Source organism: Balaenoptera ricei, chromosome 9, assembly GCF_028023285.1.
Source record: "Balaenoptera ricei isolate mBalRic1 chromosome 9, mBalRic1.hap2, whole genome shotgun sequence".
In the NCBI taxonomy this organism is placed as follows: Eukaryota; Metazoa; Chordata; class Mammalia; order Artiodactyla; family Balaenopteridae; genus Balaenoptera; species Balaenoptera ricei.
Window position 1 is genome coordinate 77,588,258 of NC_082647.1, and position 17,323 is coordinate 77,605,580.

The 17,323-nt window shown below is 42.3% G+C and overlaps 2 protein-coding genes across 9 annotated transcripts in view; one reads left to right on the forward strand and one right to left on the reverse strand.

Annotated features, from left to right (window-relative positions):
* Window positions 1-17,323, forward strand: part of ABCB4 (ATP binding cassette subfamily B member 4) — a 95,550-nt gene that overhangs the window by 63,219 nt on the left and 15,008 nt on the right. For 6 of the 7 annotated variants that reach the window (XM_059934005.1, XM_059934008.1, XM_059934007.1 and 3 more), the window contains 6 exons: window positions 226-429; window positions 5,230-5,330; window positions 6,828-6,968; window positions 9,567-9,723; window positions 11,505-11,702; window positions 13,181-13,387. In XM_059934005.1, coding sequence (XP_059789988.1) covers window positions 226-429; window positions 5,230-5,330; window positions 6,828-6,968; window positions 9,567-9,723; window positions 11,505-11,702; window positions 13,181-13,387 — 1,008 coding nt within the window. The remainder of the gene's footprint in view (window positions 1-225; window positions 430-5,229; window positions 5,331-6,827; window positions 6,969-9,566; window positions 9,724-11,504; window positions 11,703-13,180; window positions 13,388-17,323) is intronic. The other variant, XM_059934009.1, reaches the window with a different exon arrangement.
* Window positions 1-17,323, reverse strand: part of CROT (carnitine O-octanoyltransferase) — a 105,676-nt gene that overhangs the window by 4,039 nt on the left and 84,314 nt on the right. The window lies entirely within an intron of this gene.

Consider the following 17,323-nt stretch of genomic DNA (forward strand, 5'->3'; position numbering starts at 1 on the left):
TGAATCCGTATGGGCAGGAGAGGGAGGAGAGTTGAAAGGCACGAAGAAAAACCTGCAGAGCCTCCCAAGTTACCCACAGGTGTCTTGGGCTTATTGTAACAAAAGGGAGCAAATGTTAGTACAGGCACAGATCCCTCTCTCGTGGTTCTGACCCAGAAGCTGAAGGCTGCAGCTCATGGATTTGCAACTTAAAATACAGCTGCCTCTCTTCTTTTGCTCTTCCAGGCCACTGGGACCAGGTTGGCTTTAATTGCACAGAACACAGCCAACCTTGGAACTGGTATTATCATATCATTTGTCTACGGTTGGCAATTAACCCTTTTGATGTTATCGGTTGTTCCAATTATTGCTGTATCAGGAATTGTTGAAATGAAACTGCTGGCTGGAAATGCCAAAAGAGATAAAAAAGAACTGGAAACTGTTGGAAAGGTGGGTCCAATACGGCTTCAGTTGGTATAAGTATGGTTTTTAGACATGGGTTTTATTTGATTGATTTATTACAACACGCATGTTTTAATAATGTTAGTACTCCCTACAACTAATAATGGTCAACGCTGTGCATGAAATATTTTACTGTGTCAATGCCTAGAACTTGAAAATGGGATAATTAATGTAAAGCTTTTATCCTATAGAAGGTGTTATATTCAGAAAATTTCTGAATTTTCAAAGTTCATTTTACCTTTTACTTTGTATACCGATGCCATTATTAGGACAGAAGTTACCCCTGTTTTACAGATGAAGAGTCCTTAAGGCAGAGAATTATAAGTGTATTGTTCAAAGTAGGACATTTGCCAGTACTTAAAAGACAGTCCTGTTCTTCTTGGCTGTGATTTCTATAGTTAATTAAGCTAGGCAGCCACCAGAGGACAGTAATGCTCTGATTTCTGGTTCTAATTATAATGGCAATTGGGCACACACTTAACTTTGTGCCAATTATTGTTCTAAGTATTTATATGCACCAACTCATCCTCACAATAATCCTATAAGGCAAATACTAATGTTATACCAATTTTACAAATGTGGAACCTGAGAATGAAACAAGTTAAAGGCATGGCTGGGTTTCAAGTCCTGGTCTAATTTCTAAGTTCTTTACTATATTACCTCTTCATATGGGTTTAAATGTGTCTAAATCTCCATATAAACATTTTATTTACACGTACATGTATTTAAATGTTTAAATGTAGATAACAGCCGGGAATTTTTTTTACCCTTATTTATGTAAATATTATACTATATTGAAACATTAGGAGGTGAAGCAGACAGTGTATATAAATTGTGATAGAGTTTCTCTAGCACAACACTTGCAAAGCCCTTTCACAGACAATACTGCATAGGCCTTAATACATTTATGGTTACACAGGGTGGGCCAGATAGTATGTCTCGCTCATGGGTTAGAAAGCAGTTAGCATGATTCCCACACTTAAGCTCTGGGGTATCCAGAGTCCCTGAAGATCCTCTTGGCTGCTGGCTGTGGGTACTTTAGGGCAGTGGTACCCAACCTTTTTGGCACCGGGGACTGGTTTTGTGGAAGACACTTTTTCCACGGAGAGGGATTGTGGGGGGGCGGTAGTTCAGGCGGTAATGCGAGAGATGGGGACAGGCAGATGAAGCTTCGCTCCGCTTTCCTGCCACTCACTTCCTGCTGTGCGGCCTGGTTCCTAACAGGCCATGGACCGGTACCGGTCCGCGGCCCGGGGGTTGGGGACCCCTGCTTTAGGGCATCATTTCCTTGATTTCTGTTTGTCACAACTAACTACTGAAAAAACACCTTGTAGTGTTCGTTTCCTTTCTCCTCCTGAACCCTACCGCTTTTCACATTTCCGAAGGGAAATTGTCAGTAGGTAGAATGAAGATCAATTTTTCTTAGACTAGTCACATGAGTCTAGTTAAGATAATAGAATCTTAATTCTATTAAAAATGGCTAATGACACTGAAAGTTGCCAGAGTTTTGGCAGGAGCAGGGCAGTTAGAATGGAGCAGCTTGGCAAACAAAACACCACCTTGGACCATCCGTCCTGGCCTTGCGGCTGCTCAGTATATCATACTGGAGAAGACCCCCCACTTCTCTGGTCTTCACTTTCCACTTCTGTAACGTGAGAAATTGTACCAGATGGTGTCCCAGGTTCCTTTCAGCTAATACACTGTCGTTCCAGGGATCAGAGAATGAATAACTCAGACTGATCAGTCTGAAATATTTTTAGTAACTACTTTAACCTGATAAGGGTTTGTTTTTTTTTTAATGAGAGATTGGAAATGTTAAATGTTAATTATCAGCAGTTCAATCATAGTTCAATTTTGTTCACTCAGTCAACTCCTGATTAATCCAAAATGAGGGTTAGAAAGGTCTTGGATACCACCCAACCCCCACCCCCACCCCCAACATCACTGTTTTTTCAACAACAACAAAAAAGTTCTCATTGACCTGGGTGCAGATTAATCATGGTTCAAGAACATGGGGATTTGGGATAACTTCCCATTTTCATTTTCCGGAAAAGGCTTAGTAATGAGGGTGTGATTGCTGGGCTGGGAGGAGGGGAGGGAGGCTGGATAATCACCCTCTTGACTCTGGCCCTGCCTGATGACTCAGATTAGGGGCCTGCTGAACCAGAATTAACCCTCAAAGCGCTTAACCCGTGATCAGAAAATCAAGAGTTGACTGTAAAGTCCTAACAACGAGTGTCTCCTTGTGTAAATGACAAAGCAGGGGAAGCAGAAGAGCATAATGGGTTAAGAACATGGACTTGGCATCAGATAGCCTTGCAGGGATCCTGTCCCGCCTGCTTATTAACTCTAGAGTCTTAGGCAAGTCACTGTGCCTCGGCTCCTCACCTGTGCAAACGGGAATAAGAACATGGACCTCACAGTGCTGTCAAATGAGGTAACACCTGGCACAGAGTAAAAGCCAGTAAGTACTCTCTAGTCTGGCTACAATTACTGTTAGATGTTTCATTTATAATAAAGATAGGGGGCTTTCCTGGTGGCGCAGTGGTTAAGAATCCACCTGCCAATGCAGGGGACACGGGTTCGAGCCCTGGTCTGGGAAGATCCCACATGCCACAAAGCAACTGGGCCCGTGAGCCACAATTACTGAGCCTGCGCGTCTGCAGCCTGTGCTCCGCAACAAGAGAGGCCGCGATAGTGAGAGGTCCGCGCACCGCGATGAAGAGTGGCCCCTGCTTGCCACAACTAGAGAAAGCCCTCGCACAGAAACGAAGACACAACACAGCCATAAATAAATAAATAAATAAGAATCCACCTGCCAATGCAGGGGACATGGGTTCGAGCCCTGGTCCCGGAAGATCCCACATGCCACAGAGCAACTAAGGCCGTGCGCCACAACTACTGAGCCTGCGCTCTAGAGCCGTGAGCCACAAATAGTGAGCCCGCGTGTCACAACTACTGAAGCCCACACGCCTAGAGCCCGTGCTCTGCAACAAGAGAAGCCACCGCAATGAGAGGCCAGCGCACCACAACAGAGAGTAGCCACCGCTCGCTGCAACTAGAGAAAACCTGCGCACAGCAACGAAGACCTAATGCAGCCGAAAATAAAGTAAAATAAATTTAAAAAATAATAATAAAAAATAAAGATTAGGGACTTCCCTGGTGGTCCAGTGGGTAAGACTCCACCCTCCTAATGCAGGGGGCCCAGGTTTGATCCCTGATCAGGGAACTAGATCCGGCATGCATGCTGTAACTAAAGATCCCAGTGAAGATCCTGTGTGCCACAACTAAAACCTGGCGCAGCCAAAAATAAATAAATAAATATTTTAAAATATATACAATAAAGATATAAGGCTGTTCAGCTTAAGGTATTAAATATCTTGCTTTCATCTGGTTAAAAAGCTGAGAACTGGGATAAAAGTCTCCAAGCTGATAAGATTTCATTTTGGGTTTTTGTCTTATGCTCCTTGTGCCAATAGTTTAGATGAATCAATTGCCAAACTGTGATTTAGACTAAATAGACACATCACAGACAACTAACATTAGTCAGGGGTGATTTGGCTGTCAGAAAACTGCTCTGGCTGGTTTGGGTAAAAGGGGTTTGATGTAAGGACACACGGAAGTGTGGGGAGTACAGATGGCTTGTGGCAACTGCAATGTCCCCAGCAGCTCCCCTCTTAGAGCCATAAGCGCACTGTCTCAGAGTCTGTCTACACGTTTGTTCTGTTCCTCAGTCGCTGAATATTCAGACCAGCTTCCTACACATACCCTGGTGACCTTAACCTCTGAATCTGCAGGCGCCTCCCAGGACACACAGTTGCCTCCAAGTCCAGGAAACTGAATCCGAAAGGCCTAAATGTGTCAGGTGTCTGTCCCCGGTTTCATCAGGAATTTAAGGCAGGGTCCTGATGTTTACAACTGGGATGTTCTCAAATGTGGGTAAACATTGTTTTCTAAGAAGCGGTATGCTTTAAGGAGGAAATGATTGGCACCTTCAGTAGGCCCATAGAAATCAGCCTGATTCTCTCTTCTAAGCTACTACCCTATGAAGAAAACAAAGCCACAAAGGGGTTTGACTAAAGCCAGTCAAGTAACTGCCTGGTGGCAGGGCTAGGAATAGAATCAGGCTTCTGGCGCCTGGGCCACCATTCTTGCCCTAAGCTGGTCTGTCTCCCACCATAGGGCATAGAAGACTTGCCACCAGATTTAGCACAACCAGAGGTGCTTTTAAGATTGCCAGTTTTGGGCTTCCCTGGTGGCACAGTGGTTAAGAATTAGCCTGCCAATTCAGGGGACATGGGTTCGAGCCCTGGTCCGGGAAGATCCCACATGCCGCGAAGCAACTAAGCCCGTGCGCCACAACTACTGAGCCTGTGCTCTAGAGCCCGCGAGCCACAACTACTGAGCCCATGTGCCACAACTACTGAAGCCCGCACGCCTAGAGCCCGTGCTCCGCAGCAAGAGAAGCCACTGCAATGAAAAGCCTGCGCACTGCAAAGAAGGGTAGCCCCCGCTCGCCGCAACTAGAGAAAAGCCTGCGTGCAGCAACAAAGACCGAACGCAGCCATAAATAAATAATTAAAAAAAAAAAAAAAGATTGCCAGTTTTTTCATGGAGCTTGTCTTGAAGAACACATTATGCCTTTGCTTTCCAAATTTTAAAGGAATTGAAAACCTGTCAACATAACCTTCAGGGTTCTTTTGACAGAACCCTCAGGCTTATATATATATTTTTATTATTTCAGAAGTAAAAGCCCCACTTCTAATCATGATCTGTTCTACATTACAGATTGCAACAGAGGCAATAGAAAATATTAGGACAGTTGTGTCCTTGACCCAGGAAAGAAAATTTGAATCAATGTATGTTGAAAACTTGTATGGAGCTTACAGGTAATGAGCGTATGATTGTTATTAAGAGCGTAGTGTTTTCCTAGGCTGAATTACTGATTCCAATTTTTGTTCCTGCTGCAAACAATGAGATGATTGTAAGGATGACAGTTTTTTCAATAATTATCTCAGTGAAAATAAGTAACTTTTTGATGCAGCTGGACCACAGGATTGGATTTTTACATCTCTTATAAAAAAACAGTAAGATTGGGTCTCTAAGAGCTAAAAGGTACAGAGGGCCACACAAGTATTTGTTCACCACTGCAGGCGACATAAACAACCCATGTGGTGATTCAGGATGAACATTCTTTTAGGGAATTGCTCAAACCTTTGTTTTCTTTGCATCGTGTAGACTGAACCAAAGATGAGATTTGTTGTTGGGTTAAAGTGTTTCCTTTGTTGTCTGGGTGAGGACCAGATCTGTGCTACTCTGAAAACAAAGACACGGAGCCTATTTGATTGGTTTATACTTGAGCATTTCGACAAACCTCCAGCACCTGTTTGCCACTTGTTTCCAACCAGGGCCTGTCCTTATAAATGAATATGTTTTAACACTAACAAAATTGAACACAATTTGAATCACAACTTTGTAGACTAGAACAATGGTTTCGAACACTTCCATATTTGAACAGGGATAATTGAATTTCTCAGTGTATCCACCTTCCTAGTTATGTATACTTCATGCAGCTATTACATTTTTCTGGTCATTTGATGTCTGACATATATCTGTCAGTAGCATTGTAAATTGTTCAGTAACATTAAGTATTGTAACACCATGCTCACAGCACAGAAGTTAAACTATCCAGATTAGTAATACTTCAAATTTTTCCTCTTGCCAAGTGCCTGCCTTCTAATCTGAAAATAAATAAATTAATGTTCTTCTGGAGGATTTAGAATAATAAAGTAAAATAAAGTAGCTAAACTAATAGAGGATAGCAAGAGGTTTAATTAGAAATGGTTCAAAACAAATTGTGTTGGGGATGGTGGGATCTAGCTCCGGGAAGAACTTCTGATGTGTGTCTAGATAAACCTCGGTGACCCTACTTTTCTGAATCTGAAATGTGAACTTTGATATGAGAGACTATAACTCATCACAGAAGACAAGATAATAATATTAAACAACTGAATTTAGACAATTCAAACTTTAGTCCTAACTTTGACATCCTTTATTTTTGATAACAACAATCATGTGTGAGTTCCCAGATATTCCTGTGTAATAATAACAGCAACTATCATTTGAGCAACCACTATGAGCTAGGTACTGCGCTAGACATTTGTATTGTCTATTTAGATCTCAAAACAATTTTGTATCATACTGGTTATCCGCCTCTTACAAGTCAGAAAACTGATGCGTAGAGAGGTTAAGTCACTTAAACTAATTATAACTGGGGGCAGAATTTAGACACAGGTTGACTAGACTTAGAAGCTGTGCTCTTTGTACAAGCCAGTGCTAAGAGAGGTTGAAGATAATGGTTACAGATATACTGATTTGCTTTTCAGGAATTCTGTGCGGAAAGCACACATCTATGGAATTACTTTTAGTATTTCACAAGCATTTATGTATTTTTCCCATGCCGGTTGTTTTCGGTTTGGTGCCTATCTCATTGTGAATGGACATATGCACTTCAGAGATGTTATTATGTAAGTAACTTTTAATTTATTGAGATTATTCCATAATAACGTTTCAATAGGTCTATGCAAAGGTTTGGAGTAGAGCGAAAAACTAACTTGTTTTATGATGAAGTCAGAGAGTTGAATCAACCCCAGAAATCGAATGTTGTCGGTACTCCAAGGACAGTTTCATTATGCGAGTGGACTAAAATCAACCAAGCTCATGAAAATGATCATAAACCAGAATTTCAGTAATACATAGAAGGACAGGAGGACAGCAAATGTTCTCAATGCAGAGATAAATCATAGTTAGAAAACTGCTGGCCACCATGGACCCAAAACAGAGGTTATAATAGCTTACTATTTAAGGGCAACCAAAGATGGCCTTGACAGTGGGATGGGAACGCTTGACTGAAGTCTGGTAAACACTCTGTTCCCTAACCAGCCCTGGGATGACCCTGCCAACTGTTGCCTCTTAGCCTTTCCTATTTTCTTGGTTTCCAAGGCTAACCAATGGTCTTTCAAACTATGCTAAATACGTTCAATTAGGTTGCAGTCTAGTCTTGCCAAAGGGAAGCCATTCTTTTAAGATCACTTCGGCGTATTTCTGCTCTGATGGGATGATTTTTAAAAAGTAGCAAACAACTTAAAAACCCAGGGTCAAGACGGACAGAGTGGAAGTGTTTAAAAGCTGTACTTTTGTTTTCATCCAAAATTAAAATAACCATGCAAAAAGAATATATATCTTTGCATCAATCAGGATCCCAGCAGGGAACAAATGGCCCCGCAGATGGGGTAATGGAGGACAGTTTGCTAAAGGGTCTGTTTATAAAGGTGTGAGAAGTATTAAGGTCAGCAGTGCCCGGCTAGGCACCACTAAGACCTTACTTAAGCCTAAAGGGCAAGAGGAGGGAACGATTTTCAGAAGCCAGTGCAGGGGCCTTCTGTGGTCTTTGGTGGAAGGACCCCAACACCACAACTCTCCAACAGGAAAGAGACCAACACAACAAACGCCCTGGTCCCACTCCTCCAGCCTCCTTCCCTGCTGTGCTATTCCTTGCCAAACCCCATCAGGAGCCAGAGGACCAGAAAAGCTTTCGATGCAAACCCTGAAGGTCAGCCTGTCAGGCATAGAGGAGGATGGTATAAGATAGAGATGGGAGAGTAGAAAGTGGTTTTGGAGGGATAGATGGAAATAGCCAGCTGGGAATTACCACTTGGAGACATTCATTGTCTAGAAAAATACCAATGAAAAAATTGGCCCTGCTTTTAAAAACTGTTTTTATCATTAAAATGTTAAATTCTGGATAATTGGAAGATAGCTTTTAAAATCTTTCATACTAAAGCTGCATTACAGGCTGTACAGGAAAGCTAGGCAGCTAGCTACATGTGAGTTGTTCATCACTCTTCTAAAATTTGATTTTTGATAATTAACCTCATCAAATATTTAAGGGAGAGCCTTACTCTACCCACCATTCCCCCCACCCCCCATGTACTTAAAATACATTTTAATACCTTAGATTTACACTTTGCTGCACAGCAGTAATTAATACAGCATTGTAAATCAACTATACTTCAATTAAAAAAAAAAAAGAATTAAAAAAATAATGCATTAAATTACAAACCAAAACAAGGAGCCAAATGCCCTGACACCCACTCCAGAATTATTTATCTGGTCTGTATCAGGGATACAGAAGCAAAGCAGAAAATATTCAGTGCATGTAATTTATTTGATTTAACTTCTTCAAACTTGTGGAACTTTGGTCTCTCTTATTTGAGTGTAGCTCAAAGAGACCAAAAAAGATAAAAAAAATACAGTTTCCCCCCAAAATCTTAGATTTAGAAGTTTGGGGGAAATTTTTTTAAGTTCTCTATTATTAGAGATTTTCCTACCCTCCCCTCTGTCTAGGGAGCTCTGGTGCCAGAAGTAAACAACTTTGTGGAGGCATAAATCTCAGAATCTTCAGTTCCCCCTAGAAGTGATAATCCATATCCATTCTTTTAATTGGCGAATAGACCGTTAGCTTAATTGTTTCTTCAGGGTCATAGCCATAGTTATTTTATTTGTAAGAGCAAAGCTATTTGTAGTAAAGGCTTATTTTGCCCAGTAAGAATTCTTTAACCACAGTGACGACGATTATTGTTTGTGCGGGGCTGCAGAAGAAACCACACTCTGGAGATCAGGGCTGTAGAGTCAGGAGGAAACCTCACTCCTTGTCTGGTACTGATCAAGTCCCTTCAGCCCCCAGAGCTTCAGTTCCCTCAACTCTAAACGGGGTATGTGGCTTGTTACTAGAATTACCTGCGATCACAACTCAAGATTCTGTTAGCAGATACTTCCTGAGAGAGGAGAGCTTTACAAAGTGACATGAAATCTAGGAAATGAGAAGCTCCTAAAGGAAGCCAGAAGGCAGTAGAAAAAAGGAAACCCTCAGGCAGCCGGTGCTGCCCTCCCCTCCCGGTGTCCTTTGGTCCTGGAATTTTCTAGCGACGTGTGGGGGAGGGAGGAGGGGGATGAGTAAGGGTGTGAAAACATCAGTACTGGCCAGCAGTATGTCTTTGGGCTTTGAGACATCCTGGGGTTAAATTATATAAATTAATGTTTAAAATTCCTCTGCTCCCATCTAGGGTGTTTTCAGCGATCGTGTTGGGCGCCGTGGCTCTAGGACACGCGAGTTCCTTTGCTCCAGACTATGCTAAAGCCAAGCTGTCTGCAGCGCACTTATTCAATCTGTTTGAAAGACAACCTTTGATTGACAGCCACAGTGAGGAAGGCCTGAGGCCTGTGAGTTCTCTGCTGTCTGATCAGCACTTGGTTAATTTTTTCCTAAAGGTTTGCTGTCTGCTAGATCATGTCGACCAACAAAAAAAGGCACAACGTGAGAGTTGTGAGTTAAGTTTTATTTGGGGCAAAATGAGGACTGCAGCCCAGGAGACAGCATCTCAGAGAGCTCGGAGAAACTGCTCCTAAGGGGGAGGCGGGGGAAGGTCAGAGTTCCATAGGATTTTAGTGAAGGGGGCACGTGCAGTCAAGCACGCATTTTGGCAGAGCCTTGCTACTGGTCACAAGGAGCAGATGCCCCCATTAACGATTGTAGTGCTTTTCTAGGTACGAGAAGATGCAAGAAATTGGGTTCATAAAATTTTCTCCTGAAAATATCTAACTATCTGAAGGCCTGTTCTGCCAGTTTTTCCCAGAGCACAGAGTGCCTCACTCCTGATCTCCGCCCTGAACTCCTTTCAGGGTGTGTTGAAGGCTGGCGGCTGCCGCAGTCTGTGACTTTGTCCTTGTAGAGGCAGATGGCAAGTGGTAATTTTTAGTTGGCAGTCGTAACCACAGGATAAATTTGTAGTGATTACACTGACATTCACTTCACTGGCTTTGTGATAGTTACAAGGCTAATAATATTTGGCCAACTTTCCTGGCATTTTCAAATTTCATAGGGGGTTGCAAGGATGAGCACGTCAAAAGTAAAGAACCCCAAATCCAGATGTACTAGAACTGAATAATTTCCACGAAAATTGTGAGTCATTTCTGCATGGAAGGTATGTGCCTGTAGCTCTGTGTGTAACTGCATTAGCAATTTGGCTTTCATCACATGTTGTCGTCACAGCGTTACGACTGGTGAGAAGTCCACTTTATTCAGAGTAGGAGGAATAGTCCTTTACTATCCCCAAACTTAGATGTCAGTGTTCTTTGTGTTCCTTGCATAACACAAGCCGCTGCACGTTTTAATGCAGGTGAAGCAGCGTGGGTAAAGCGATGGGGACTTAACACAACCGTTTTGGAACTTCACCAGGTATTTCCTGTTCTGAGAAAAAAGCTGTGCCCAGTGAGGGAGATAAAGAGGCCACCAGGGCTGCAGGCAAGGGCTGTCCACTGAGACGGCAGGTAGAAACTGCTCTAAATCCCCAAGCCTCTGAGCCTTGGGCCATTGACTTGGCTCCAGCCGCAAAATCATCAGTTGGGAAAACTAAATATTTGTCTTCAATGAACCAGAAATTTTGAGTTTAGTTAACAACTCTGTAATATGACTCTCTTTAACCTGTACCCCTGGCTCCCATCTTCATTTTATATAACAACTTGCTACCAATACTAACTGGTGCCAGCCAGTACCTGTACTGAATATGAATTGTATGTTTCTCTGCTATAGTGTTTGGTAAAGCTTCCTTGAAATTATACTTTTTTTTTTTTTTAATTTATTTTTGGCTGCATTGGGTCCTCATTGCTGCACGTGGGCTTTCTCTAGTTGCAGTGAACGGGAGCTACTCTTCGTTGCGGTGCGCGGGCTTCTCATTGCGGTGGCTTCTCTTGTTGCGGAGCACGGGCTCTAGGTGCATGGGCTTCATTAGTTGTGGCTCACGGGCTCAGTAGTTGTGGCGCACGGGTGCAGTAGCTCCACGGCATGTGGGATCTTCCCGGACCAGGGCTCGAACCCGTGTCCCCTGCATTGGCAGGAGGATTCTTAACCACTGCGCCACCAGGGAAGCCCTTGAAATTATACTTTTTATTCCAATCATTATCAGACCAATTACAATAGCAACATAAAAATGCCTATTTTTTAGGATAAGTTTGAAGGAAATGTGACACTTAATGAAGTCGTGTTCAACTATCCCACGCGGCCAAACGTGCCCGTGCTTCAGGGGCTGAGCCTCGAGGTGAAGAAGGGCCAGACGCTGGCCCTGGTGGGCAGCAGCGGCTGTGGGAAAAGCACGGTGGTCCAGCTCCTGGAGCGGTTCTACGACCCCTTGGCTGGAACAGTGGTGAGCACACTTTCTTAAATTGGTAACTTGATTTGAGGCAATATTTCAAGTGGCTAAACCAATATTCCCATAACGGAAAAAACTGGACAAGACCTATAATCCTAACTGATACGATGACCACATTCTATAAACCCCAAGGTGGCACCCATAGTCAGACAAATACATGGGGACAATAGGGGAGAACATCAGGAACTGAGTGTAGTTCAGAAAGTACTGAGTATGAAGTTGATCTGTGCCCTGCCCTGGGCCTTCTGAGCCAGCTGGAGCCTCCTGCGTGAACACTCACTCGCTTCCTGGGTTATAAAGGTAAGCCGCACAGGCCTGCCAGAGTTCTGAGTAGACTCCCAGGACTCTGTCCCCTCCTCCTCCTGCCCTGCCATCTCTCTCTAACCCGAACTGCAGCCCTCTCATATTTGGCTTTCAGCATTGATGTTGTGGTGTCTAGCCCCTGGCCCTCTTCCATGAGTGGAGACTTGGCTCTTACCGATAATGCCTGCATTTCCCATTACCTTGGGATGGTACCCACTGACCTAGCCCAGGAAGCCCACCCCCATTTAGACAGTCACCAGAATGTTAAACCTTGTTGAGTTGTTTCTTTGGGGAAAATCTTATGCTTCCACTATTACAATTACTCTGAAGGTATGAATATGGGCAAACCAGCTCAACAGTACTCTGTAGGTGTGCCGTGCTAATACTACAGTGGGAACTTCTTTCTCTAGAGGGCAAGACTAGTTGGACTTGTGTGTATTTCTTCACCGTGCCCCCTGCATTGCTGGAAGCTGTATTCTCAGCCCATCACAAGGCTCCCCTAGAAGCACCATGCCTCCTGCTTACAGCAAACAAAAAATAATCAAAACCACCGTCAACAAAGCCAGTTTCCCAAAGATAAAGATACTGCCCTTTGAGCTTGTCCACTTTCCATTGAACTCTTGTCCTTAGTGCTATCAGAAAGAGAAATGGGGGAAGTTGAAGGCTGGTAGTTCTCAAGTGAAAGAGAGGTAGAGGTAGGAAAGGAGATAACCAACTTTCAAAATCTGGGGCCATGCTGCCGATCTGCTTTTTTTCCTGGTGTGCCTGGAGGAGGGGGATACAGTCAAGGTGAAAGGTTGCAGTTGTTCAGGCGACAGCAGATATGAGCAGGACACCTAACTGCATACTTCTTAAAGGCAGAGGACGGTACACTTGCCTGGATGAGGGCAGGTAGGAACAAAGAAAGTAACGTGGAAAGACGGGGCCAAACGTACCACCATTTTCCCAGGTAGAACAAGAAAGGGATGGCCTAGTCAACATAAAAAAAAAAAAATCGTTTTGTTGGCTGTGTTGGCCTCCAGCAGTGTAAGAGCTTACAGGCTGTGAGGGTTGGTATTTCACAAACTGCTGATGCCCACGTGCAACAGTCCTCCTAGTAACATACTGTTTAGTTGTTTTTTTGTTTGTTTTTTAAGCCCTTCTTATAGTTTGTGGACTTTGGTTTTCAGCTCCTAGATGGTCAAGAAGCAAAGAAGCTCAACATCCAGTGGCTCAGAGCCCAACTCGGCATTGTGTCCCAGGAGCCCATCCTGTTTGACTGCAGCATTGCCGACAACATTGCCTATGGAGACAACAGCCGGTCTGTCAAGATGCCTGAAATCGTGAGTGCCGCGAAAGCAGCCAATATCCATCCTTTCATCGAGACCTTACCCAAAGTAAGTGAACTGGTAGCTTCCTAGGCTGATACCAGACTCAACTGCAAACTGTTTTCCTCCTCCAACAGCTCCCAAAGTTATGCTTTAAAGTCTTGTAACAGAACTTGCCTCTGTACTAGCACTGTGACCTTGGACAAGACACTGAAGTCCATGATACCAAGTTTCCTTACTGGTAAACGGGGAAATTAGGCGTGGTGTCTACCTTGTACAAATGTCGTGAGAAGCAAACGAGGTCATGTTAAGTCACCTCAAACTGCTGGTTGAGGGCTGGGTTTGTACTGTAGCCATGTTTGCTTTATTCCTTATGGTACTTTCTTTTTTAAACATTTTGAGATAATTATAGATTCATGTGCAGTTGTAAGGAATACAGAGATCTTGTGTACCCTTGACCCAGGTTCCTCCAATGACATCTTGCAAAACTAATAGGGTACTGCAACTACGATACTAATTTTGACACAATCCACTGATCTTGCTCAGACTTCCCCAGTTTTTTTTTTTTTTTTTTTTTTGGTCTCTCCAACTTATTTATTTTTTAAACATCTTTATTGAAGTATAATTGCCTTACAATGGTGTGTTAGCTTCTGCTTTATAACAAAGTGAATCAGTTATACATATACAATATGTTCCCATATCTCTTCCCTCTTGCATCTCCCTCCCTCCCACCCTCCCCATCCCACCCCTCTAGGTGGTCACAAAGCACAGAGCTGATCTCTCTGTGCTATGCGGCTGCTTCCCACTAGCTATCTATTTTACATTTGGTAGTGTATATATGTCCATGACACTCTCTCACCCTGTCACATCTCACCCCACCCCCTCCCCATATCCTCAAGTCCATTCTCTAGTAGGTCTGTGTCTTTATTCCCGTCTTGCCACTAGGTTCTTCATGAACTTTTTTTTTGTTTCCTTAGATTCCGTATATATGTGTTAGCATACTGTATTTGTTTTTCTCTTTCTGACTTACTTCACTCTGTATGACAGACTCTAACTCCATCCACCTCATTACAAATACCTCCATTTCATTTCTTTTTATGGCTGAGTAATATTCCATTGTATATATGTGCCACATCTTCTTTATCCATTCATCTGTCGATGGACATTTAGGTTGCTTCCATGTCCTGGCTATTGTAAATAGTGCTGCAATGAACATTTTGGTACATGACTCTTTTTGAACTATGGTTTTCTCAGGGTATATGCCCAGTAGTGGGATTGCTGGGTCGTATGGTAGTTCTATTTGTAGTTTTTTAAGGAACCTCCATACTGTTCTCCATAGTGGCTGTATCAATTTACATTCCCACCAACAGTGCAAGAGTGTTCCCTTTCCTCCACACCCTCTCCAGCATTTATTGTTTCTAGATTTTTTGATGATGGCCATTCTGACCAGTGTGAGATGATATCTCATTGTAGTTTTGATTTGCATTTCTCTAATGATTAATGATGTTGAGCATTCTTTCATGTGTCTGTAGACCATCTGTATATCTTCTTTGGAGAAATGTCTATTTAGGTCTTCTGCCCATTTTTGGATTGGGTTGTTTGTTTTTTTGTTATTGAGCTGCATGAGCTGCTTGTAAATCTTGGAGATTAATCCTTTGTCAGTTGCTTCATTTGCAAATATTTTCTCCCATTCTGATGGTTGTCTTTTGGTCTTGTTTATGGTTTCCTTTGCTGTGCAAAAGCTTTTAAGTTTCATTAGGCCCCATTTGTTTATTTGTGTTCTTATTTCCATTTCTCTGGGAGCTGGGTCAAAAAGAATCTTGCTGTGATGTATGTCATAGAGTGTTCTGCCTATGTTTTCCTCTAAGAGTTTGATAGTGTCTGGCCTTACACTTAGGTCTTTAATCCATTTTGAGTTTATTTTTGTGCATGGTGTCAGGGAGTGTTCTACTTTCATACTTTTACATGTATCTGTCCAATTTTCCCAGCACCACTTATTGAAGAGGCTGTCTTTTCTCCACTGTATATGCTTGCCTCCTTTATCAAAGATAAGGTGACCATATGTGCGTGGGTTTATCTCTGGGCTTTCTATCCTGTTCCATTGATCTATATTTCTGTTTTTGTGCCAGTACCAAACTGTCTTGATTACTGTAGCTTTGTAATATAGTCTGAAGTCAGGGAGCCTGATTCCCCCAGCTCCATTTTTCGTTCTCAAGATTGCTTTGGCTATTCGGGGTCTTTTGTGTTTCCATACAAATTGTGAAATTTTTTGTTCTAGTTCTGTGAAAAATACCAGTGGTAGTTTGATAGGGATTGCACTGAATCTGTAGATTGCTTTGGGTAGTAGAGTCATTTTCACAATGTTGATTCTTCCAATCCAGGAACATGGTATATCTCTCCATCTATTTGTATCATCTTTAATTTCTTTCATCAGTGTCTTATAATTTTCTGCATACAGGTCTTTTGTCTCCTTAGGTAGGTTTATTCCTAGATATTTTATTCTTTTTGTTGCAATGGTAAATGGGAGTGTTTTCTAATTTCACTTTCAGATTTTTCGTCATTAGTGTATAGAAATGCAAGAGATTTCTGTGCATTAATTTTGTATCCTGCTACCTTACCAAATTCATTGATTAGCTCTAGGAGTTTTCTGGTAGCATCTTTAGGATTCTCTATGTATAGTATCATGTCAACTGCAAACAGTGACAGCTTTACTTCTTCTTTTCCGATTTGGATTCCTTTTATTTCTTTGTCTTCTCTGATTGCCGTGGCCAGGACTTCCAAAACTATGTTGAATAATAGTGGTGAGAGTGGGCAACCTTGTCTTGTTCCTGATCTTAGTGGAAATGGTTTCAGTTTTTCACCATTGAGGACAATGTTGGCTGTGGGTTTGTCATATATGGCCTTCATTATGTTGAGGAAAGTTCCCTCTATGCCTACTTTCTGCAGGGCTTTTATCATAAATGGGTGTTGAATTTTGTCAAAAGCTTTCTCTGCATCTATTGAGATGATCATATGGTTTTTCTCCTTCAATTTGTTAATATGGTGTATCACATTGATTAATTTGCGTATATTGAAGAATCCTTGCATTCCTGGGATAAACCCCACTTGATCATGGTGTATGATTCTTTTAATGTGCTGTTGGATTCTGTTTGCTAGTATTTTGTTGAGGATTTTTGCATCTGTGTTCATCAGTGATATTGGCCTGTAGTTTTCTTTCTTTGTGTCATCTTTGTCTGGTTTTGGTATCAGGGTGATGGTGGCCTCGTAGAATGAGTTTGGGAGTGTTCCTCCCTCTGCAATATTTTGGAAGAGTTTGAGAAGGATAGGTGTTAGCTCTTCTCTAAATGTTTGATAGAATTCACCTGTGAAGCCATCTGGTCCTGGGCTTTTGTTTGTTGGAAGGTTTTTAATCACAGTTTCAATTTCATTGCTTGTGATTGGTCTGTTCATATTTTCTATTTCTTCCTGGTTCAGTCTCGGCAGGTTGTGCATTTCTAAGCATCTGTCCATTTCTTCCAGGTTGTCCATTTTATTGGCATAGAGTTGCTTGTAGTAATCTCTCATGATCGTTTGTATTTCTGCAGTGTCAGTGGTTACTTCTCCGTTTTCATTTCTAATTCTATTGATTTGAGTCTTCTCCCTTTTTCTCTTGATGAGTCTGGCTAATGGTTTATCAATTTTGTTTATCTTCTCAAAGAACCAGCTTTTAGTTTCATTGATTTTTGCTATTGTTTCCTTCATTTCTTTTTCATTTATTTCTGACCTGATCTTTATGATTTCTTTCCTTCTGCTAGCTTTGGGGTTTTTTTGTTCTTCTTTCTCTAATTGCTTTAGGTGCAAGGTTAGGTTGTTTATTCGAGATGTTTCCTGTTTCTTGAGGTAGGCTTGTATTGCTATAAACTTCCCTCTTAGCACTGCTTTTGCTGCGTCCCATAGGTTTTGGGTCGTCGTATCTCCATTGTCATTCGTTTCTAGGTATTTTTTGATTTCCCCTTTGATTTCTTC